Source organism: Vigna umbellata, chromosome 9 (genome assembly GCF_029865625.1).
Source record: "Vigna umbellata cultivar VRB3 chromosome 9, Vumbellata_1.0, whole genome shotgun sequence".
NCBI classification, from domain to species: domain Eukaryota; kingdom Viridiplantae; phylum Streptophyta; class Magnoliopsida; order Fabales; family Fabaceae; genus Vigna; species Vigna umbellata.
The window spans coordinates 12,744,227-12,762,966 of record NC_142173.1 but is presented as its reverse complement, the minus strand read 5'-3'; the positions used below and the strand labels follow the sequence as shown (position 1 = coordinate 12,762,966).

At 33.9% G+C, this 18,740-nt stretch overlaps 3 protein-coding genes, 4 non-coding genes and 1 pseudogene across 12 annotated transcripts; 5 read left to right on the top strand and 3 right to left on the bottom strand.

The window, feature by feature from the left end:
• Window positions 1-1,895: 1,895 nt before the first annotated feature.
• LOC148192604 (U1 spliceosomal RNA) lies at window positions 1,896-2,054 on the top strand. Its single transcript, XR_015782461.1, has one exon. It is a non-coding gene; the product is annotated as a U1 spliceosomal RNA (small nuclear RNA).
• An 844-nt stretch (window positions 2,055-2,898) lies between these two features.
• LOC148192602 (protein LHCP TRANSLOCATION DEFECT-like) lies at window positions 2,899-6,461 on the bottom strand. Its single transcript, XM_088098067.1, has 2 exons — window positions 6,154-6,461; window positions 2,899-3,279 (listed from the first exon to the last, which is right to left on the bottom strand). The coding sequence occupies exons 1-2, from the start codon at window positions 6,427-6,429 to the stop codon at window positions 3,025-3,027; spliced, it is 531 nt and encodes a 176-aa protein (XP_087954193.1). The 5' UTR covers window positions 6,430-6,461; the 3' UTR covers window positions 2,899-3,024.
• LOC148192603 (U1 spliceosomal RNA) lies at window positions 4,340-4,492 on the top strand. The gene has a single exon (XR_015782470.1). It is a non-coding gene; the product is annotated as a U1 spliceosomal RNA (small nuclear RNA).
• Window positions 6,462-6,665: 204 nt separating the features above from the next.
• TRNAM-CAU (transfer RNA methionine (anticodon CAU)) lies at window positions 6,666-6,737 on the bottom strand. Its single transcript has one exon. It is a non-coding gene; the product is annotated as a tRNA-Met (tRNA).
• Window positions 6,738-8,084: 1,347 nt separating this feature from the next.
• LOC148192600 (U1 spliceosomal RNA) lies at window positions 8,085-8,254 on the top strand (annotated as a pseudogene).
• Window positions 8,255-8,773: 519 nt separating this feature from the next.
• LOC148192599 (disease resistance RPP13-like protein 4) lies at window positions 8,774-10,810 on the top strand. The gene has a single exon (XM_088098046.1). The coding sequence runs from the start codon at window positions 8,774-8,776 to the stop codon at window positions 10,355-10,357; it is 1,584 nt and encodes a 527-aa protein (XP_087954172.1). The 3' UTR covers window positions 10,358-10,810.
• Window positions 10,811-11,638: 828 nt separating this feature from the next.
• On the top strand, window positions 11,639-11,798 carry LOC148192598 (U1 spliceosomal RNA). Its single transcript, XR_015782419.1, has one exon. It is a non-coding gene; the product is annotated as a U1 spliceosomal RNA (small nuclear RNA).
• Window positions 11,799-14,314: 2,516 nt separating this feature from the next.
• Window positions 14,315-16,900, bottom strand: LOC124847486 (uncharacterized). 6 transcript variants are annotated; one of them, XM_088098261.1, is made up of 3 exons: window positions 16,749-16,900; window positions 16,426-16,547; window positions 14,315-15,591 (listed from the first exon to the last, which is right to left on the bottom strand). In XM_088098261.1, exon 3 carries the CDS (start codon window positions 15,526-15,528, stop codon window positions 15,046-15,048), a length of 483 nt encoding a protein of 160 aa, XP_087954387.1. In that variant the 5' UTR covers window positions 15,529-15,591; window positions 16,426-16,547; window positions 16,749-16,900; the 3' UTR covers window positions 14,315-15,045. The 6 variants fall into 6 exon arrangements, with proteins under 6 accessions (XP_087954387.1, XP_087954386.1, XP_087954389.1 ...); XM_088098260.1 differs by having other exon boundaries at window positions 16,744-16,899; XM_088098263.1 differs by having other exon boundaries at window positions 14,315-15,539; window positions 16,744-16,899.
• Between the last annotated feature and the right edge of the window lie 1,840 nt (window positions 16,901-18,740).

The window sequence follows — 18,740 nt, the reverse complement described above, 5'->3', positions numbered from 1 at the left end:
CCATTGAATACTTATGATGCTTTAATTGTTAAACTCATGTTAAACTCAAATAACACAATTAAAATGAATTTAATATGTTTGTTCTAACACTTAATTTTACCCAGCTATCCCGGTTTTGAATGAAAATGATTCACCAAATACAACAATCAAAAGTAGCACATCAATTAATAAAATTCTACTCAAAATGAACTTGTAAAAATAAAATCTTAACAGTCAACCTCGTAAAGTGACAAAGTGTAGTATAAAATAACCAAAAACAATTCATGTTTATTATTTTAAGTTTTTCATTTTGAGTGTAGATGCAAATGAAGTGATAGAGATGCAAAATGAAGGATTCATGTTTCAAGTTAACACGTTGAGGTAATTGTGTTGTCATTCAAGTTTACACTAAATAAAATTTGTACTATCGAAATATAATATTTTCTCTACACTTTGGTTCAAATTTTCCAGACATTGACATAAACAATTCACGAAATGCAAGAACACAGAGGAAGATCATTCTTAATAAGAAACTTCCACGAAATGTAGATGTTTAGGACATATTCTGTATTGTGTTGTTATAAGACAAGAACAATGTTAAAATAAAATCGTCTATGTGCCTAAATACTCTCATGTTTTGAAGTTTAACCAAATAATATTAAACGAAATAATAATCTGAAAACATCATAGGATGAAAACACAAGACTTAGAACTAAATTCCCCAACACAGAAAACCTTAGGAAAACACTTAGGATTTTAGGAAACAAAGAAATAACTAAGACAAAACACCCAGACATAATGCCAAAGCTACTAAGTTGTAAGGTAAGTGTATAATAGGTTGTAACTGAAACATTTTCTAAATTGATCGAAGCATTTTGTGGTGCTTGTAGGTTATATTGCTCAGTATGCTGCTAAAGTAGGAGGGGATGAGGACATCTTTCGTCGCCTTAAGAATCAATTAGTCAATGAGGCTAAGAAGACCAATAAGAATGTCATTCCTAACCCACAAGGAAAAGAGGTGGACATTCATCGAATTGTTAGTGGCAACAAAATAACTGTGCCCCCTAAGTAAAAAGAGGTTGGGAAAAATAGAAAGAAATTAAAGGCCATATTGCTCGACACTAGTGAAGGTGCTACCTTAGGGAGTAACTGATCTTAACCTTGTGGTCATAGGTTCGATCCTACGGTGAGCACCAATTGTTCTTACAAAGCTAAAAATGTACCTTATAAAGATTTCAACTCCATGAATTCAGTCTTTACTTTGGAAAGTACTCTTCCTCCTCCTTCTTGGTACTCTTCCTCCTCCTTCTTGGTACTCTTCCTCCGTAAGGAGAATGAGTGTTGTACCTGCAGAAAATATTTTGACATTATTATGGTTTGTTTAACCAATTTTTCAGATGGATGATAAGAATTATATTATATAGATTATTCTCATTGAAAAAAACCAACCTAATTTTGTAGTAATTTTAATATGCCATTTTTTTTATGTTGATTACATAATATATAATATATAATATATAATATATAATATATAATACGTAATATAATATATATATATATATATATATATTTATTTATATCCACATGTACAATCAAGTGCAAGGATAAATAAAGAGGTTTATAATAATTTTTTCTAATGCTGGACAAGAAAAATATATAATTGTATTGTCTGTTTCTTTAATTTAGGCATGAGATAATTTTTTAAAGTATTTCAGCTAACTAGATTTATTTAATCAACTTAAAAAGTAAATAACTGTCCTTTGTTGTTATATTTAGGTGTGATGAAGCATTGACTGTAAGCACTTTGGGATCTTTGATCTAACCATTAGGTAATACGTCAAATCCCACATTGAAAATACTAGTTACACTGACGAGAAGATTATACTACAAATTTAAGATGCGCCAGCACAGCCAACATACTTACCTGGACAGGGTCAATGGATGATCAATAAGGTCCATGTCCTAGAATGGCAGCCTTCATTGCACATGGAAGGAATGTTATTCTAAGGTCTGTCCAAGTGACAGAACCTATGTCATAATTTGTGGTTGTGGAGCCTGCGTTCGCGCGGCTCCTTTAGTTCTAGTTAAATTTTCTGTTGTATTCAATCAATATGTGGGTTTCAGATGTTGTCCCATGAGTTTAGCAGAATCTTTTCTCAAATAATGAAGCATTTTGGAAGTCAGATCTGGTTGTGTGTGATTGTTATGATCTTTTCTCAAATAACGAAGCTAACTTTGTTTCTGTACTTAATTTACATTTTTGAAGGTTGTATGTGATATGAAGCATACCTCAGTTTAGTTGCAAAATTGGATGCTTTTAATCTCAGAATTACAACTAGGTTTGGATATCTTTCAATACATGTTCATGCAGAATTTAGTTTTCATTTCCAAACCTATATCTCAAAACCTAACTTTCTTCAAGGGGTCAACAGTTTTAACTAAGCTTGCATGCATGTGAATGAACTTCTTTGGAACTAATGACTGAATTTATTAATTATAATGCCTTAGAAGAATTAAGACTCTTTTCTATTATAATTTAAGTATGAATTGATTTAAAAATTTAGTTTTTGTAGTAATTATTTTAAAAATTATATCTAGGGTAACTAGTTGACAATTTTCAGTAAAGCATGCATTAAAATTAAACTCCTATTCAAGACTCTTGCTAAAATACTTGTCCTTTAGCAATATTTCACTTCAGTTTGTTGGTTATGCCAGAAATAAAAGATATTTTAGTTTATCTTCACTCGTTATAAAACAATTCCATTAGATCAAAATATAGAATATTGTTAGAATAAAAACATGTTTTTGATTGTTAAGCATGTCTATATTTTTTATTTGTAATTGCGTAAGATTATGTTTGACGTAATAATTTAAATATGCTCAACCAATTTTATTGTCATGGACACGAAGAACTCTTGGTTTTATGGGTATTAAAATCCATTCTGATGATTAATCCAAAGCATATAAACTAACAGAGTTCAAAAGTTATCAAAATGTTAGCAACTATGTAGCTGAATAGGCATGCTTATGGTGGAAACAAACAAATCATGCCCTTTGCACTGAAAAATTAAGAATGAATTCTTTAATTTCTTCGTTGGCTCGGTCCAATGCGGTCCTACCCTCTCTATCTTTTACATCATATTTTGCTCCAGCTCTCAGGAGTTCTTCAATTTTTGGCTTGTCACCTTCTGATGCAGCTAATAGGAGAAGGATGTCCACAGGGTGGATGTTTAGGCTTAGAAGGGCTTCCATTTTATCATAGGTTCCATCTACTGCTAGCATCCCCATGTAGTTGAAGTACTGTATAATTTTATCAAATGTGAATTATATGATGTGCAGCAAAATGTTATGATGTCATTGTAAAGTTCATTGATGCTTTTAGAAACAAAAGCACTTTCTCTTCCAAAACTGAATTTCCAAAATTACCATGGAAAGTCAATCTAAGAACAGGAAAAGTAAATGAAAGTTAGAATAAAATAGATACCCAATAGAGTTACAGTTTGAACTGAATAATACACAAACAATTTAGATAAACTAATGCAGAGAAAAGTCGTACAAAGTGTTTGCTTGACTTATCTGTGACTCAAATGTTTGACTTCTCAAGATATCACTATGATGAATTCATCTCATTGTTACCATTTACTAAACTTTTGTAACTAATGCTCTAGTTATTAAGTTTCCATTTACTAAATTGCAGTTAGAGCGACTCCAAGAACAAATCCTAGTAAATGCATAAACATAATAGTTAACAGTTGCAGAAGTTTAAAATTTCGAATCAACAAAAACATCATTCACATTCCTTAGTAGCTGTAAACTCCTAGTAGAGAAAAATAATAAGGGCTTCATTACTGTCTCTTTTATTCAATTATGTTCTTGCCTACTTTCTCCTTTTGTTTACTTACAATTTTATTATTATAAAAAACTGTTAAAAAGTTCCAATCTTATCCTAGAAATGGAAGCATGTAAGCAATAACAGGACATGAACAATCTTATTAAACTAATAAGGATGAGAATAAGAACTTTCCTCCAAGAGTTTCTCTTTCATAAAAAGTGAGACTACTCTAAAAATCAAACAAAAAATATTTTGAATAGATATAACGAAATTGAGATAATGATTTTATTACATCTTTGTGATAGTAGTTTGACTATAAAATTTTGCAGAGTGGAGTAGCATCAGTGTTAAACGTCACGTCATTTTCTTATTGGACGCTCAATTTCTTAGTCGGAGTGATATTAAAGCTAAACAAATGTCCAACGAACAGAAGTACCAGTTAACTCTGTTCCAATCCCACATCGACAATGATAGATATAGTAACAGTAATAATAGACTACAAATATCAAATGTGTCACTCAGAGTAAAATACTTACCTGGACAGGGTCAATGGGCGATCAAGAAGGTCCATGGCCTAGGAAAGTGACTTTCATTGCACTTTGAATGGGTGCTTTTCTAAGGTCGGACAGAGCCTATGTCATAATTTGTTGAAGTGGGGGCCTGCGTTCGCGCGGCCCCTATTAATCCTATTTCTAATGTTTAATAATAGTTATATTTATATTCCCTGATATTAGAGGGTTATTAAAGTATATTATCATATGTTGCAGATGAAAATTAAATCTTTCATGCCTTGGTTTACTCAGTATGTATTGTGTTTGTTTTATAGACTTTGTTTGAGAGAATGGTTGAATAAGGGAATGTATATTATCAGTGGAATAAACTTCTACCAATGTGGCTTAAATCAAAGAATATCCTATTAAGTTGGAACATTTGAAAATATCGGGATGGTTTGCTTTTCTAGATGGAGTCTTTGATACCTTAACCAGTTTATAGACTGGGCTTTGCTACAGCAAACAGTCTAAAAACTTGATGTTCATTCCTTGGGAACTTGAAAAATCAATATTCTTTTAGTTCACCATCAAGAAATGGATTTGAAAGAAAGAATAGACCACTGGCACATGGGAATAAATAATGACGTCAAACTTGTCAATTAGTTCTCTTCTCATAGTCTACTGGAAGTTGTTCCTGAGAAAAGAAATGAATCATGTTTGGAGATTCTTTGCTTATTTTCTATTGGAATAACTTTATGGCAAAGGTAAACTTGGTAAAAAATATTTCTACCCAAATCTCAAACCTCATTCCACCCTATCTCCAATTTCAATACTGGAAAAGTATTCTGTTTCTTTTATCAGTTCTTTATGAAGCCATAGACTTGATACCTCAATCTTCTTTCCTCACGCCACTCTGTCCCTCCACCTTATAACCTGTATTGTACTTAGAAGGGATGTTGGCCTAAAGTCTCTTCAGGTGGTGTACTAGAATATTTTTTAAGTTTAGCCTTTTAAATTTGATGACATTGTAAGAGATTGTTCATATAAGTTGATTGATTCAAGATTACATAACAAAAATGCATAACGGTAAAGAATGGATGGGATGTGAACGGACTTCTATCTATTTTCTAGCAGATGTGGCAAGATGAGTTGTTGACAAGTGTATTACCATTCTCAATGTATTAAGTGATTACCTTGAGCAGAGGCCTAATCCGTTACAATTTATATTATTCCATGGCAATCATGTCTTAGTGAGACTTGTTTGTAAGGTATTTTAATAACAATATGGAAGATGAGTCAATCACAGCTCAAAATTGGGTAAAAGATCAAGCAGATTTAAACATCTATTCATCATAGCAATTCCAACCCAAATCAACATTCCAGCCTAATAGAAGAAATCTACAGTGACTCCAAGAACAACAAATCCCTCCAAGGGTTTCTCCTTCGCAAGAAGAGTTTCTCTTTCCTCACAAACTTTCTAATTCTCTGAATGTGCCTTTATTTACCAAATCGATTCCCTCAGTCTAACTCGCTAACCCCTTTAAGAACATGCACTCACTTTTATATTCTTCTTGCTACATGAGATTAGAAAATCCTAATGTAAATGAAAAATATCCCCACTTCTTAAAGCCACCCCCAAAACACAGACCAGCTATGCATAGGCATAATCTCTCATGTCAAATCTCCACAAGCTCAAATTTTTCCAAACAGCTAACATGCACATATAATCTTACCCCTAACTTAATGTAATTTCCTAACACAAACAACAATGAACTTGAACAGCATTACCACATGCGTAAGCATGACACAATTGTAATAACTAACAACTCTCTAACAGCTTCAATCACAAACCTGCTCCACATCATCTCTATCGAAGTCATCACGGCTCTGGCTGCCATAAATGCCAGCACCTTCGGCATCAACACCGTTCTTCCCGAACCTGAACCAGCACGTGGCTCTGGAGCCGTTGGAGGGGCCAATACTAGAGGTGAGGCTGAGCCACCCAACACTTTTTTTTGTGCCCAGAAACCTGGAAGCCAAGTTTGAGGCAGAAGCGTGAGGTGAAGGGGAGAAAGTTTTTAGCTTGGAAGTGACGGGGTGGTGGGTGATGCATGAGATAGAAGCCATTGCTGTTGAGTTTTGAAACAGCAAGCTTCTGTAGTGAAAGTTTCACTTCTTTTGTATTGTGTGTTGCTATCCACACACGTGTCTCATAGATGCTATCCACCAACTATGCAGATTTTCTTCTTACACCCCTACTTTTCTCTCTTCACCCTACAACTTTATTTATTTTATCAGTGACTAAAAGAATAATTGTAAACAGAGGAAGAACGGATGAAAATTAAAAAAAATAATTCCTTAATTATCAGAGCCTGGTTTCGATCCAGGGACCTGTGGGTTATGGGCCCACCACGCTTCCGCTGCGCCACTCTGATTTTTTATGTTTGTTGATTTATTACAGAATAAACTAATTAATAGCAGTTAAGGTGCATGATTAGTATAATGTACAGAAGTTGCAAACTATGGGCTAGATTCACCCTCTAACTCCAGAGGAATGAAAAAGCGATATCAATCTTGCTGATAAAGCACAACTTACTCATGAAAAACAGTCACTTAAAAATAACCTGTTATTCAATTTTTCATTTCATATTGAAACTCTAAATGTCAAACTAAACAGCACTCATTATACGCAGAAAGTAATTATATTTGTGTATTGCATTTTCTCCTGTATCGAGTCTATATTGATACTTGACATGTACTGGCTGATCTGATCAAGCTACTAGTCTTTTGAACCAGAATGACATGCCTTCTATCGATCCCAAGATGTTTTACAGTCGAAAGCCCAGCCAAGTGATTTGAAAAATATCTTCTCACTTCTTATTGAAGCTTCATCAATCTCTACCCTTTTATATTTCTATTTAGTTAATGCAAAATGGAGAAGTACTTAAACTTTGTCTGAAGTATAGGAGAGATCAGATGTCAATCTTTACTTAGTTGTAACAATGTAATGAGATAATCACATATGCTTGCCATTATACACTGACTTTTAATCTAATGATAGCATTTAGGTATGAATGAGAGTTGCAGCACATGCAGTTTTTATGCTTCAAGGAAGTGTTTGGTTTGCTAAAATATGTTATATTTTCATTTGTGACAATAATTTTCTTACTAAATTGCTAAGATAAGAAAATTATGTTTTGCTTTTACTTCTTGTTCTCAGTTTTAATTTCTTGACTAGCTCCCTATCTTCACCACCTGTTTCTCTACCACTTCTTTATTGTGGATTCTCAGTCCTGAATTGTCTAAGATCTTAAAGACTTATGGGGATATTGTTATAGAAGAATAAAAAGTGAAACTACTGTAATAATCAAACAAAAATCTTTTGAATAGATATAACGAAATTGAGATGATGATTTATTACATTTTTGTGATACTAGTTTGCAACTATCAAAATTTTCAGAACGGAGCAGCATCAGTATTAAACGTCACTTCATTTTCTTATGCAGTTTGGACGCTTAATTTCTTAGTTGGAGTGATATTAAATAGACACATATCCAACGAACAGAAACACCAGTTAACTCTGGACATTTATTCTAACATTTAAAGTACTCTGTTTCAATCCCACATCGACAATACTAGAAATAGTAAATGGAATAATAGGATACAAATATAACATGTTTCACTCTGAAAAACATACTTACCTGGATAGGGTCAATGGACAATCAAGAAGATCCATGGCCTAGAAAAGTGATGTTCATTGCACTTTGAATGAGTGCTTTTCTAAGGTCTGTTGGATAGGGTCAATGGACAATCAAGAAGATCCATGGCCTAGAAAAGTGATGTTCATTGCACTTTGAATGAGTGCTTTTCTAAGGTCTGTCCCAGTGACAGAGCCTATGTCATAATTTGTTGCAGTGGGGGCAGTGGGGGCCTGTGTTCGCGCGGCCTCTTTTAATTCTATCTTTTAAAGTTCTGTATGTAATTAATGAAATGAACTTCTATTAATGGAAGAATATTCTGGTAATTTCAAAGTGTCTTTCAATTACTATAAAATGTTACTTGGGTTCAGGGTAAGTTCAGAATCAAGGAATTTCTGTGGCAGCTGTTCCTGAAAAGAGATATGAAACATTTTTGGGGATTCTTTTCTTTGCTTCTTATTGTCTATTGGAATATCTTGATGACAAAGTTCAGCTCGGTAAAAAAAATATTTCTCTCCAATCTTAAGTCCCATTCCACCTATCTCCAATCTCGAGCAAAAGTATTGTTTCTTTTATCAGGTTTTGATGAGATCATAGACTTGATACCTCAATCTTGTTGCAAAACTTTATTGCTTCGTTAATTGATCTTTCATAGTCTCAAAACATCACACCACTCTGTTCCTCCATCTTATAGGAAAAAATATAGTTTCTTTCGTCAGAGATTTTTCTATAAAGTCACAAGTCTGTTCTTCAGTCTCATAGCAGAAAAAGAAATGGCTATTCGGACAAATCCCATGAAAGCAGTGCCTACATTGTTGAAACTTTTGGTGACTGTAGACAAACAAACAAAATTGAAGGATTTGAAAAGTGAGTTGACCAACATAAAGGATTTGTTTTCCAAGGTGAAGCAAAATGAACAAGATCTACTTGACAAGTTAACAAAGGTAGATGGCTATCTTCGCAACAACAACATACGTAAGTTGATGGAAGACGAGGAAATGATTTGCAAGGAAATAAAGGAATCAACTAAAAAGTTGCTGCCAGCTGATCAATTCCCACAACCTGAAAAAGCAAATAAAGAAGCTACTGCATCACTCCCTTCAACCCAACAACCTGAGGAGTTGGAAGTGATTGAGAAAAATTATGAGAGCCTTGGTTATACTGAAATGAAATGCTTGAAGTCTCTCTTACATTTCCCAAAGAATTCTGTCATGAAGAGAAGGAATATAATCCTTTGGTGGGTTGGAGTGGGTTTAATTGAAATGGAAGCAGCAAAGGAAAATGGTGAGTATATGTTTGGAAAGCTTATGGATCATAAATTAATTTTACCAGATAAGTATGACTTTGTGAATAAATTATTTAAAGTTAATCCTTTGGTTTATGGTGTTCATGAATCAAGGAAGAAAGCAAATGAAGGAAAAAAGCTTTTTCAAACTTACTCAGAAATAGTTACCTCATCTCATCAGAGTGATTCTCCTGCATGTTTAGCACTTAACAAACTGAAAGTTGAACTTAGTGATGCGTTTGGTTCTAAATCTAACCATTTCACAAGTATTTTTAATACTAGTGCAAGTTATCTTATATTTGGATCCCAAACGATGGCCAAAATGAAGCAGTTGCAGGTGCTTCAACTTGGTCGTTGGCTGCACGCTTCACCAAAACATCATATTGAAGTGAACAGCGAAGAATTCTTAAAGGAGTTAAGGAATCAAGAGAAATTGAAATATCTTAGCCTTCGTGGAATATCTAGAATATCTCAGCTGCCAGACTCCATTTTTCAACTTAAGAGCCTAGAGACTCTCGACCTCAAGGCCTGTCACAACCTAGAAACATTACCACGTGATATTGCATTGTTGAAAAACCTCAAACATTTGAATCTGTCTCAATGCTACTTATTGGATAGAATGCCAAAGGGGATTGACAAGCTGAATAAGCTTGAAGTACTAAAGGGATTTGTGATTAGTAGTTCAGACAAGATTCCTGATCTTGCAAAATTGTCAAAACTAAAGCAACTCAGCATACATGTAGGAAGTGGGGCTATTGTCCAAGATATAGGGTTTAAATCGGGAGATTTGTCAGCGCTTGAGAAACTAAAAATATCATGGGGTGTGTTTGACACAAGGTACTCTGAGATTGAGCTTAAGCTGCCTCAAAAGTTGAAAAAGTTGCATCTTGAAGGCTTTCCTGGACAACATATTCCAGAATGGTTGAAACCTGACAAGATAACCACAAGTTTGTGTGAGCTATATATTACAGGAGGAAAACTCCAAAGTGTGGATCTTCAAGGATATGCTCATGTGTCTTGCTCATTGCAGATCATTCGGCTCAAGTACTTACAACGTTTAAATATTAACTGAATCAACTCATTTGCTGGATCTGTTACCTGTTGTGTAGTGCAGAGAAATAAAATATGCTCTAAATTATCATGAATTTGAATAGAGAGCATTCTGAGTGAAGAAAGGTGAAAGTATGTGTCTATGTCGTACTACTATTTACAGAATTTTATGTACATGTTCTAAATTCTATTGTGCCTAGCTATGTTTTTCTGGCAAGAATAAATGTAAGCTGAAAAGAACAAAGAAACATGCCTTATATGACAATATCTATACCTACCTCATATCCTCAGCTTATGTAATTGATATTAAAAGAAGAGTGGTGATAAGTTCATAACTGATACATGAGCACAACTATTTTTCATAAACTTCATCAACATCTACACTCCTTAATCTTGCTTAATTGAAATTTCTTTGGTCATTTCTCGGTACCTCTGCTTAATAGAGCATGCACTATGTGCTGTGTTTTATTATAGTATCTTCTTCCATTGTCCACTGCAATTGCAATGCATGCAATCACGTAAGCATACTTCTTCCACATTTAACTTCCCCTTATCAGTCCAGGATTCATTAGGTCAAGATTTCCTTCTAAATGAAACACAAGTAACCAACCTTAGTTCTTAGAAAAGGTCAACATAACAAAACCTAAGACAAAAACTGTATGTGTTTGGAAATAAGAAAAATATTCTTGTAAGGTAGAATATAACTAAGTTGTCCTTGAATTGTGGTGAACTAAGACAGATCCATTACACATCTCCCAACCAAGTAATGATATAGTACTTTTTCACTCTGCCGTATAACCTTTTGTGTTTTTAGTTAATGCATATTGGGAGGATATTTAAAGAGTGAAACTAGTGTAATAACCACGAAAATATTTATTTTTTTATTAGAAACAATGAAATTGACACAAAATAGAAAGAGGTAATAAGAGAATAATGATCTTAGAATATTTTTGTTATGACAGTTTGCAGCACCAATTCAGAATGGAGCAGGTCTAGTTCAAGGTCTTATTATAAGAGAACTCAAATAGTACCTGTTTTTGACATTCTTCCATAACTGGTGTGAAACTAAAGCTGCAATGTTGATTCTACTTGCAGTATATTAATGAAACAGTGGTTCTTGAAGGCAAATCCTTCCTACTTTGAACACAATTTACCTGAATCCTTTTTCTTAAGTTAAACCAAGCACTCAAGGGATCTGAAACCTTTCCATGTTCATATAGTCTACCAAATCCCATATTGAAAATATTACTTACAATGGCATTGAAAATAGACTACAAAATAGAGATTTGTTACACTAAGCAACATACTTACCTGGACGGGGTCTATGGATGATCAATAAGATTCATGGCCTAGAGAAGCAACTTTCATGGCACTGAGAAAGGGTGTTTCTCTAAGGTCTGTCCTTGTGACAGAGCCTACGTCATAATTTGTGGTAGTAGGGACCTGCGTCCGCGCGGTCCCTTTAATTGAGTTTCTATAGTTTTGTCCCTTTAATTGAGTTTCTATAGTTTTGTGCCTCGATCATTTAGTTGATTATTGATGCTTATTCTGTGTAGTTTATTTGATGGTTTTGTGTTGTATTAATTTGTCTGTTATTAGATTACCCTTTTTAAAGCAAGGTGTATAATGGTAAGTGATGCTGTCTTTTTTGAGGTTCTTTATATTGTCTCATACATTTGCTTACATTGATATTGTATGAAATTATTGCAGCTCTTCAATCTTCAATCCACTGTTTCATACATTTTTAATATTGTCCCTTGTAACCATTCTCTACAGGGGAAAGGTTCAATCAAGCATGCACTCACTTTTGCATACTTCTTCCACATCCAGACAATAGAAAAAACAAAAACTCTAAACTTATGAAAATGTTCTTATCTAACTAAATGTTATAAAGAAACAATCTAACACATTAGTTGATCACAGATGTATAAATCACAAGTAGTACGATGTTTTATCAATTGATTTACTTAACTGTTTTTTGTCTCAAAAAGTTATATTAATAGTAGGACACTTGGATGCTTTAACCTTTACAAAAAAATATATACAAGGTTTTTCTTCTGCATTTTTCTCTAAATCTATATTTTGATGCAAAACTTATGGATTTGCATGTTACTTTCCCCAAAACACAACCCTCTCAACATTATTGTTCCTGAGTTATTGAATCTGCATCGTTCCACACACCATGTTGAGAGATCGTTACCCAGTTCACATCTCCTGATTTATTTTACTGTTTCCCTTAACTTTTATGTCGATGAATGTCTCTATTTGGATCTTTGGTGGTATCCACTCAATATTAAGTTGTATGACATACACAAATCTTAAAATTTATGTTTGGTAGAATTAAAAAATGATTTTGAGAAACCGTGTCTTAAATTCTTAAAAAACAATACAAAATATTATCAGACACTTGTCCCAGTCCAAGATGTCCCAAGATTACTGCTTCTTATTATAACAGCTCATTTCTTTAAGATTACACTATCCACTCTACTTTTAAAGTATACAAACTCTATGACAAGAATATTTCTTCCGTATTTAGCTTCACCTTAGCAGTGCATGGTTTCGTTACGTCAAAGTTTTCCCCTAAAGTAGAAAAGACCCACTTAACATGAGCAAACATAAAAACAGTACCATGTTTTGAAGTATGAAAAATTCAGATGAATGTGTCTTAACTCTTAAAATAAAATGATAATTGTTCATTCAATTACTCATCCTTGAATTTTAGAAAACTAAGATTGTTATGTATTATAAATTAAATGTAAGAATAAACAACCATGAGCTTTTCAAATGAACCCTAGGAGCTGAAAACACTTGCTGAAAATCACTAGCCTTATCAAAAGAAAACTTGAAGTGGAGTTAAAAAGATAGAAATGTGAAGTGGACAGTGAACAGTGCGTTTTAAATGATGCTAATGCCATAAAAACGTAATCACATGTGAAGTGTCTTCTACCAATGAAAATATCTGTCACACTCACATGCAAAACAGAACCAGAAAAGTTTATCACACTTCAAGAAAACAGTGACAAATGATTGAAAATAACAGGGGAATTGTCCTTATAGCTGCTTTACATTACCTTACCATGGTTAAAAACTAATCTAATCACTAACAAAATTGGTTATCTTGGGCAACTAGGATCACTAACTTGTACCAATTTGATCTATCTATTCCGTTGCATGACAATGACATAATTTCTCCTTCGAAGTAGAAGCTTATGAGCAGTGGTACTCTTAAAATGCACAGAATAAATGGTAAGAAATCAGTCCCTTTAGTGAATGAAAGTGTTACACAGTTTTGATAAGAACCTTTGCTTTCTATCTTGTGAAAGGAATATATGTCCAAGAAGTCCACATACAAATTAATGGAGCACCCGTGAATGACTCCACTACAAACAAATGCAGCAAAGGGTCCACAAAAAGTGACACATTGCGTTAGTTCCTCAAACTTGCAGAGTATTTTTTTGGGCAGTGTAAAGTGGGGGTGACAATAAAATCATATAGAAATATATAAAAAACCAAACAATTGGGTTTCCCAATGTAGAGAACAACTAAAATGTATCAAAACCAGATATGTGAAGAAGCATGGTGATATAATACAGTTGCAACTTGCAATGAGTAAATTTTAGTGTAAGAAAAATATTTGAAACCCTCAACACGGTTTTCTTACTAACAATTCTTCTACCTTCTCTCCATCTTGCCAAATATTTTAATTATAAACAGTGAAATCAGGAAACTATAAATCCTAGTAAGCATTGTCTTTGAGCATACAATGTTAAATGTCTCTCCCACTCCCCTTCACATCTCAAAAGAAAACCAGATTATATGATGGATGAAACCAACCAAAACAAAATCATCCACACTTAATCACTACCTCAAAAGTGCTCAAATGGAAAGTTATTTACACAACCGTCTAGACTTTTCTATTTTCCGGTGCCATTTAAAGACACCAAAATGTTACATTGGCTTGCTCAGAAGTCAAACAAAGTGATGGTCCAATTTCTTCTTTCACATGAATTCATCTGCTCCAAATTACACTGACTATAGTCTCAAATAATGAACTTATTATTGGGATGTAGCTAGACATGATTAAACATAAAGTTACAAGGATAATACTTTTTACTGCATGCACATGAATGGAATGACAATGTCATGTCACCAACTAACTCTACAACCATAAACATAATACATGTCATGCACTTCATATAAATAGTACATGGTAGAGTGGAGAGCTTCTGTGAAACTAAAGAAAATGCCTCAGCTTGTGGAAAAGTTCATCAAACATACAACAAAACCACTCTTCTTCAATCCCACTTTTTCTTTCTCCTTGACACCAACAATATAAAGCATACAGACACCCACCATCCTTGCCACAAGCAACACAAAAGAAATGGCTGAATTTCCACCTGTAGAAATAGGCACCAGAGGCACAGTGGGGTCCCTTCTAATGCAAGAAATTGAGTACTTTAGCCGGCTTGAACTAAATTCCAATGGCTGGTCACAGAACAACAAATCTCAAACCATCAACATGGGTTCCTCAGTTAGCACTGATTCCAGACCCTCAACTGTATCCAGAGTAGAAACAAGAAAGAAAAAGCGAGGAAGTAGCAAGCTCTTGCCAAGCATGTGTTCTATGGTCGATATAATAGACAGTAGTAAGCCAAATGTAATTTCTGCTTTCAGCTACAAGAACCTGAAGTCTGACATACAATTCCAGCTTTAGGTAATGCTCTCAGAGAGCTTTGAGAAACCCAACTTCTTGAGAGAATTTGTGATAGGTGTGGCCCAAGCTTTATCTGCATAACCACACTTGATGTCCACAACTTCCACAAATTTAGATTTTTTCTTCTTATCCTTTTTCTTCATAACTGGACTTGCCTCCAATGGAAGGGTGTGGGAACCAAGCATGGGTAGTTGATGGGTATGTTTGCCATTATGTTTTGTTTTGGGGCCAATCCCTGAGCTTATATGGTTTGTAACATTACTACTAGTACTACTACTACTGGCTTCAAATGATTTTCTTGGTTGTGGTCGTTTCGGCGTAGCACTACCACTTGAAACTGAAATTCGAGGTTTACTTGTTGAAGATAGATCCTGCTGTGGAACACCAGACATCTGATCCAATTCCTTTGTCATCAATAAGCTGATTGTTCCAGTGGTTCCTACGGTAATGGATCCTTCATCACCCTTAGTGCCTTCCATGCTTCTTTTAGCTACAATCAAACTCCCAAATGTTCAAAGCTCTGATGGATATAGCCAGATAATCTGTTATACATGTAAATGGTGCATTCAGATCAACAACTCCTAGTCTTTCATTTACCAGTTCACAATTCAAATATAAATGTTTCCATCAGAGTCAACAAAACATAAACAGCATAAGAAAATCAAAATTAGCAAGTAGCTTAGATTTACCATTTAGAAATTCACAGTTGAAAGTGAATGGAATGATGAATAAACAAGTGATAAACATCATATCTTACAGCAAGCAAGAAGGGTTGCAAAGGGTATAATGTGTCACCAAGTTCACACTAGCAAAGCATCATCGAATCAACCACTGCATGGCTGCTTGAGATGCAAATCACAAAACACAAAAATCCATTTTCCATAAACAGCAGAACTGAGTAGGGCAAGCAAATAAAGAATGCTTTATTGGGAGAAACAAACACAAATTAGAATGTACATTGTCACGATACATCATGTGGCATCTCTCAACCACAAGACACCAACCACACATAAATTTAAAATATCAATTTGAGGATGCCAACTACACCACTCTTCGTGCATTTATGACTATGGGCCTGCTTAAGTAGATCTCTGTAACCACTTACAGAAGAGGAAAATAAAAAGAACAAAAAGAAATAAGTTGCGGTAGTTCAAACTATCTTATGCGTAAGTTAAAACTCTGATTTTGGAGAAGTTAATATGAAAGAGCCATTATAAATTAACTTATGGATAAGGTTTTCACTTTTCCTTCTTATTTTGCTATTTCTAGAAATGTTTACTGAAAAGTTCATCCAAACAAGTTTCACGGGATAAAGGAAACAAAATTAATGAATAATTTTGAATAGGAAAAAGGATGAAAAAGGTAAAGAAACAAACCTAAGAGGACCACCAATCAAGAATAGCTACGATGATGCAGAATCAAATCTGCTAAAAAACACCCAACCCTTAGGGGGCTACATTAGCAGAATCCAGAGAAGGGTAGCAAGTTCACCAAAAGACTTCCAGAAACACAAACAACCCATTAAATTCCACAATGTTAAAGAGTATACACGAAGAAAATACTAAAGGCTCAATATTATAAAAGAATGTAACAAACTGAAGAAGAAGAAAAGCATAACTCAAATTTAATCACATTATAGATGCAAATCACATAGGTAAGCTCAAAAAGAAGTGGAAACAAGATTGGTTATCTACCATACTCAAAAGCATTACAGAGCAGACTGAAACACGGTTCCTCAAGTTTCGAATTCGAAAATTTGAAACTGACCCAGCTGAGATTTTCTCACGTAAAAAGAAGGGGGAAAGTAAAAGCTAATCCTTTTGCATATTGGAATATGAGGAAATGAAACTTTGGTTTATAGGGAAAATTAGGACAAAATGGTTTACAGCCAAAATGGTTATTTTTTTCCCCAAGGGAAAACATCGAAAGAGACAAAATCATATCTAAATCCAATTTTAAGACAAACTTTTGAGTGTCTCTACATTGGAGTTTGTCGGATCCACTGTTGTTGGTTTGACAATAATCAGTGTAGGCGCCGCGGGGTTATTTTTCAATACAAATGTTCATATTCAAACTATTTTGATATGATTTTTCTACGGAGATATGAACCTCTTGCTCTGCTAATATTATTAGTTGATATCACACTAATCACAACAAAACAGTTAGCTACTTAATTCAGTTCCACTCTCAAATACATATTAAAATATTATTATAATATTATTTCATTAAATACACATTCAAGATTTCATTTATCATAATTTTAAAGTGTTTCTAAAGCAAAACTCCATCCTTTCTTACAATAAGACAAGAAAAGGAGAGACGTGTTATTCAAAGAAATGAGAAATACAGACAAAAAACGCAATATTTGATACAAGTTATGAGTAAATCTATGTAAGATAATACAATATTATCTCCTATGAAGCTAAGTTTATGAGTTTTTCTTCTCTTTTTTTTTATCCACTATCTCTTTTGAAGAACTTAATTTTACACTTGAATTCCTAACGACTACACTTTGGTCCTAATTTTTGTTTGAATAATTCAATTCGTTATTTTATCTATATTTTTTAATTAAATCTTAATTTTTGTTAAAATAATTCAATTAGTTGATTATGGTTAGATGGACGATAGACATTTTTTTATAAATGTCAAGGATTCAAGTGTTAATAATATTTTATATTTAATTCAATTCTTATATTTAAAATTTTGACTTAATTAAGTTTTAATCTTTTTTAAAATAAGACCAAATTAGGAATTAAGTCTAATTACAATTAATGGTATTCGTCCTTAGGATGACCTAGTGAGTTGTGGGTTTGTCGTATTTTCCTATGAGGAGTTGAGTCTAAATGGGTATATTTTACCATGCTCTCCAAGTTTAGATAGAAGATATGTGTATCTAATTGGAAGTTTTAAGAATAGGAAATGTCTTGATAATAGTAATGAGGGTGCACACTCATGAATATATCAGAGACGATTTTCATTTCTTAATCCTGAAGGTGTTGGGAAAATAAAGAGTTATAAGTCAAGTTTGGTTTTCAATAGTGTTTCCTATCTTGTTCTTGCCTTTGTGTTAGTGTTTTATGCTTTATAGTGATAGAAGAATGCATATTTAAGGTAACTTGGTCTGTATACCTTTAGTATAATTGGTTAAAGTCTTTGAGACAAATTCTTGCCTCGAGGATAAGGAGTTAGAGGACCAGAGTTTCTGAGTTTCCAAGGATGGTTTAAGATATGAGGAGGTAGAAGCATCACTTTTGTCTCAAGAACCGAATTAGGGGAGTAGAAATCACAAGTTTTTCCAAGAGGAGTTTGATAAACATTGATGTAGCAAGGTTTGAGGAATCAGTTGGTTCTATGTGTCAATAACGTCAGAGGTCAGAAAAAGGAAGGTGTTAGTGAGCAATGGAGTAACAATGGTTGAGAAGGCAACATGGGTTGGTATATCAGTGTTTGAGGTCTGAAGAAGATAAGTGGTGAAAGGTTTGAAGCCTAAGTTAAGAAATGAATAAGAATTCTGAAAAGGACCAAGAGAAATAGATATCTAGAAAGGAAGTAGAAGAAGGAGGGTTGGAGAAACAGTTGTATAAGGCATAAAGCAGATTAGGGGAGAGTTTAGTAGAAGACAGAATTTCCAAGCTGAGAGAACATGAAGTATTTAGAGAAGAATGAAGCATTGCAAGGGACTTAGGTTAAA

Coding starts and splice junctions, on each gene's coding strand:
- LOC148192602 (XM_088098067.1), bottom strand. CDS start 6,429: ATGGCTTCTATCTCATGCATCACCCACCACCCCGTCACTTCCAAGCTA. Junction 3,280..6,153: donor ATAGAGATGATGTGGAGCAG/GTTTGTGATTGA, acceptor AAAATTATACAG/TACTTCAACTACATGGGGAT.
- LOC148192599 (XM_088098046.1), top strand. CDS start 8,774: ATGGCTATTCGGACAAATCCCATGAAAGCAGTGCCTACATTGTTGAAA.
- LOC124847486 (XM_088098261.1), bottom strand. CDS start 15,528: ATGGAAGGCACTAAGGGTGATGAAGGATCCATTACCGTAGGAACCACT.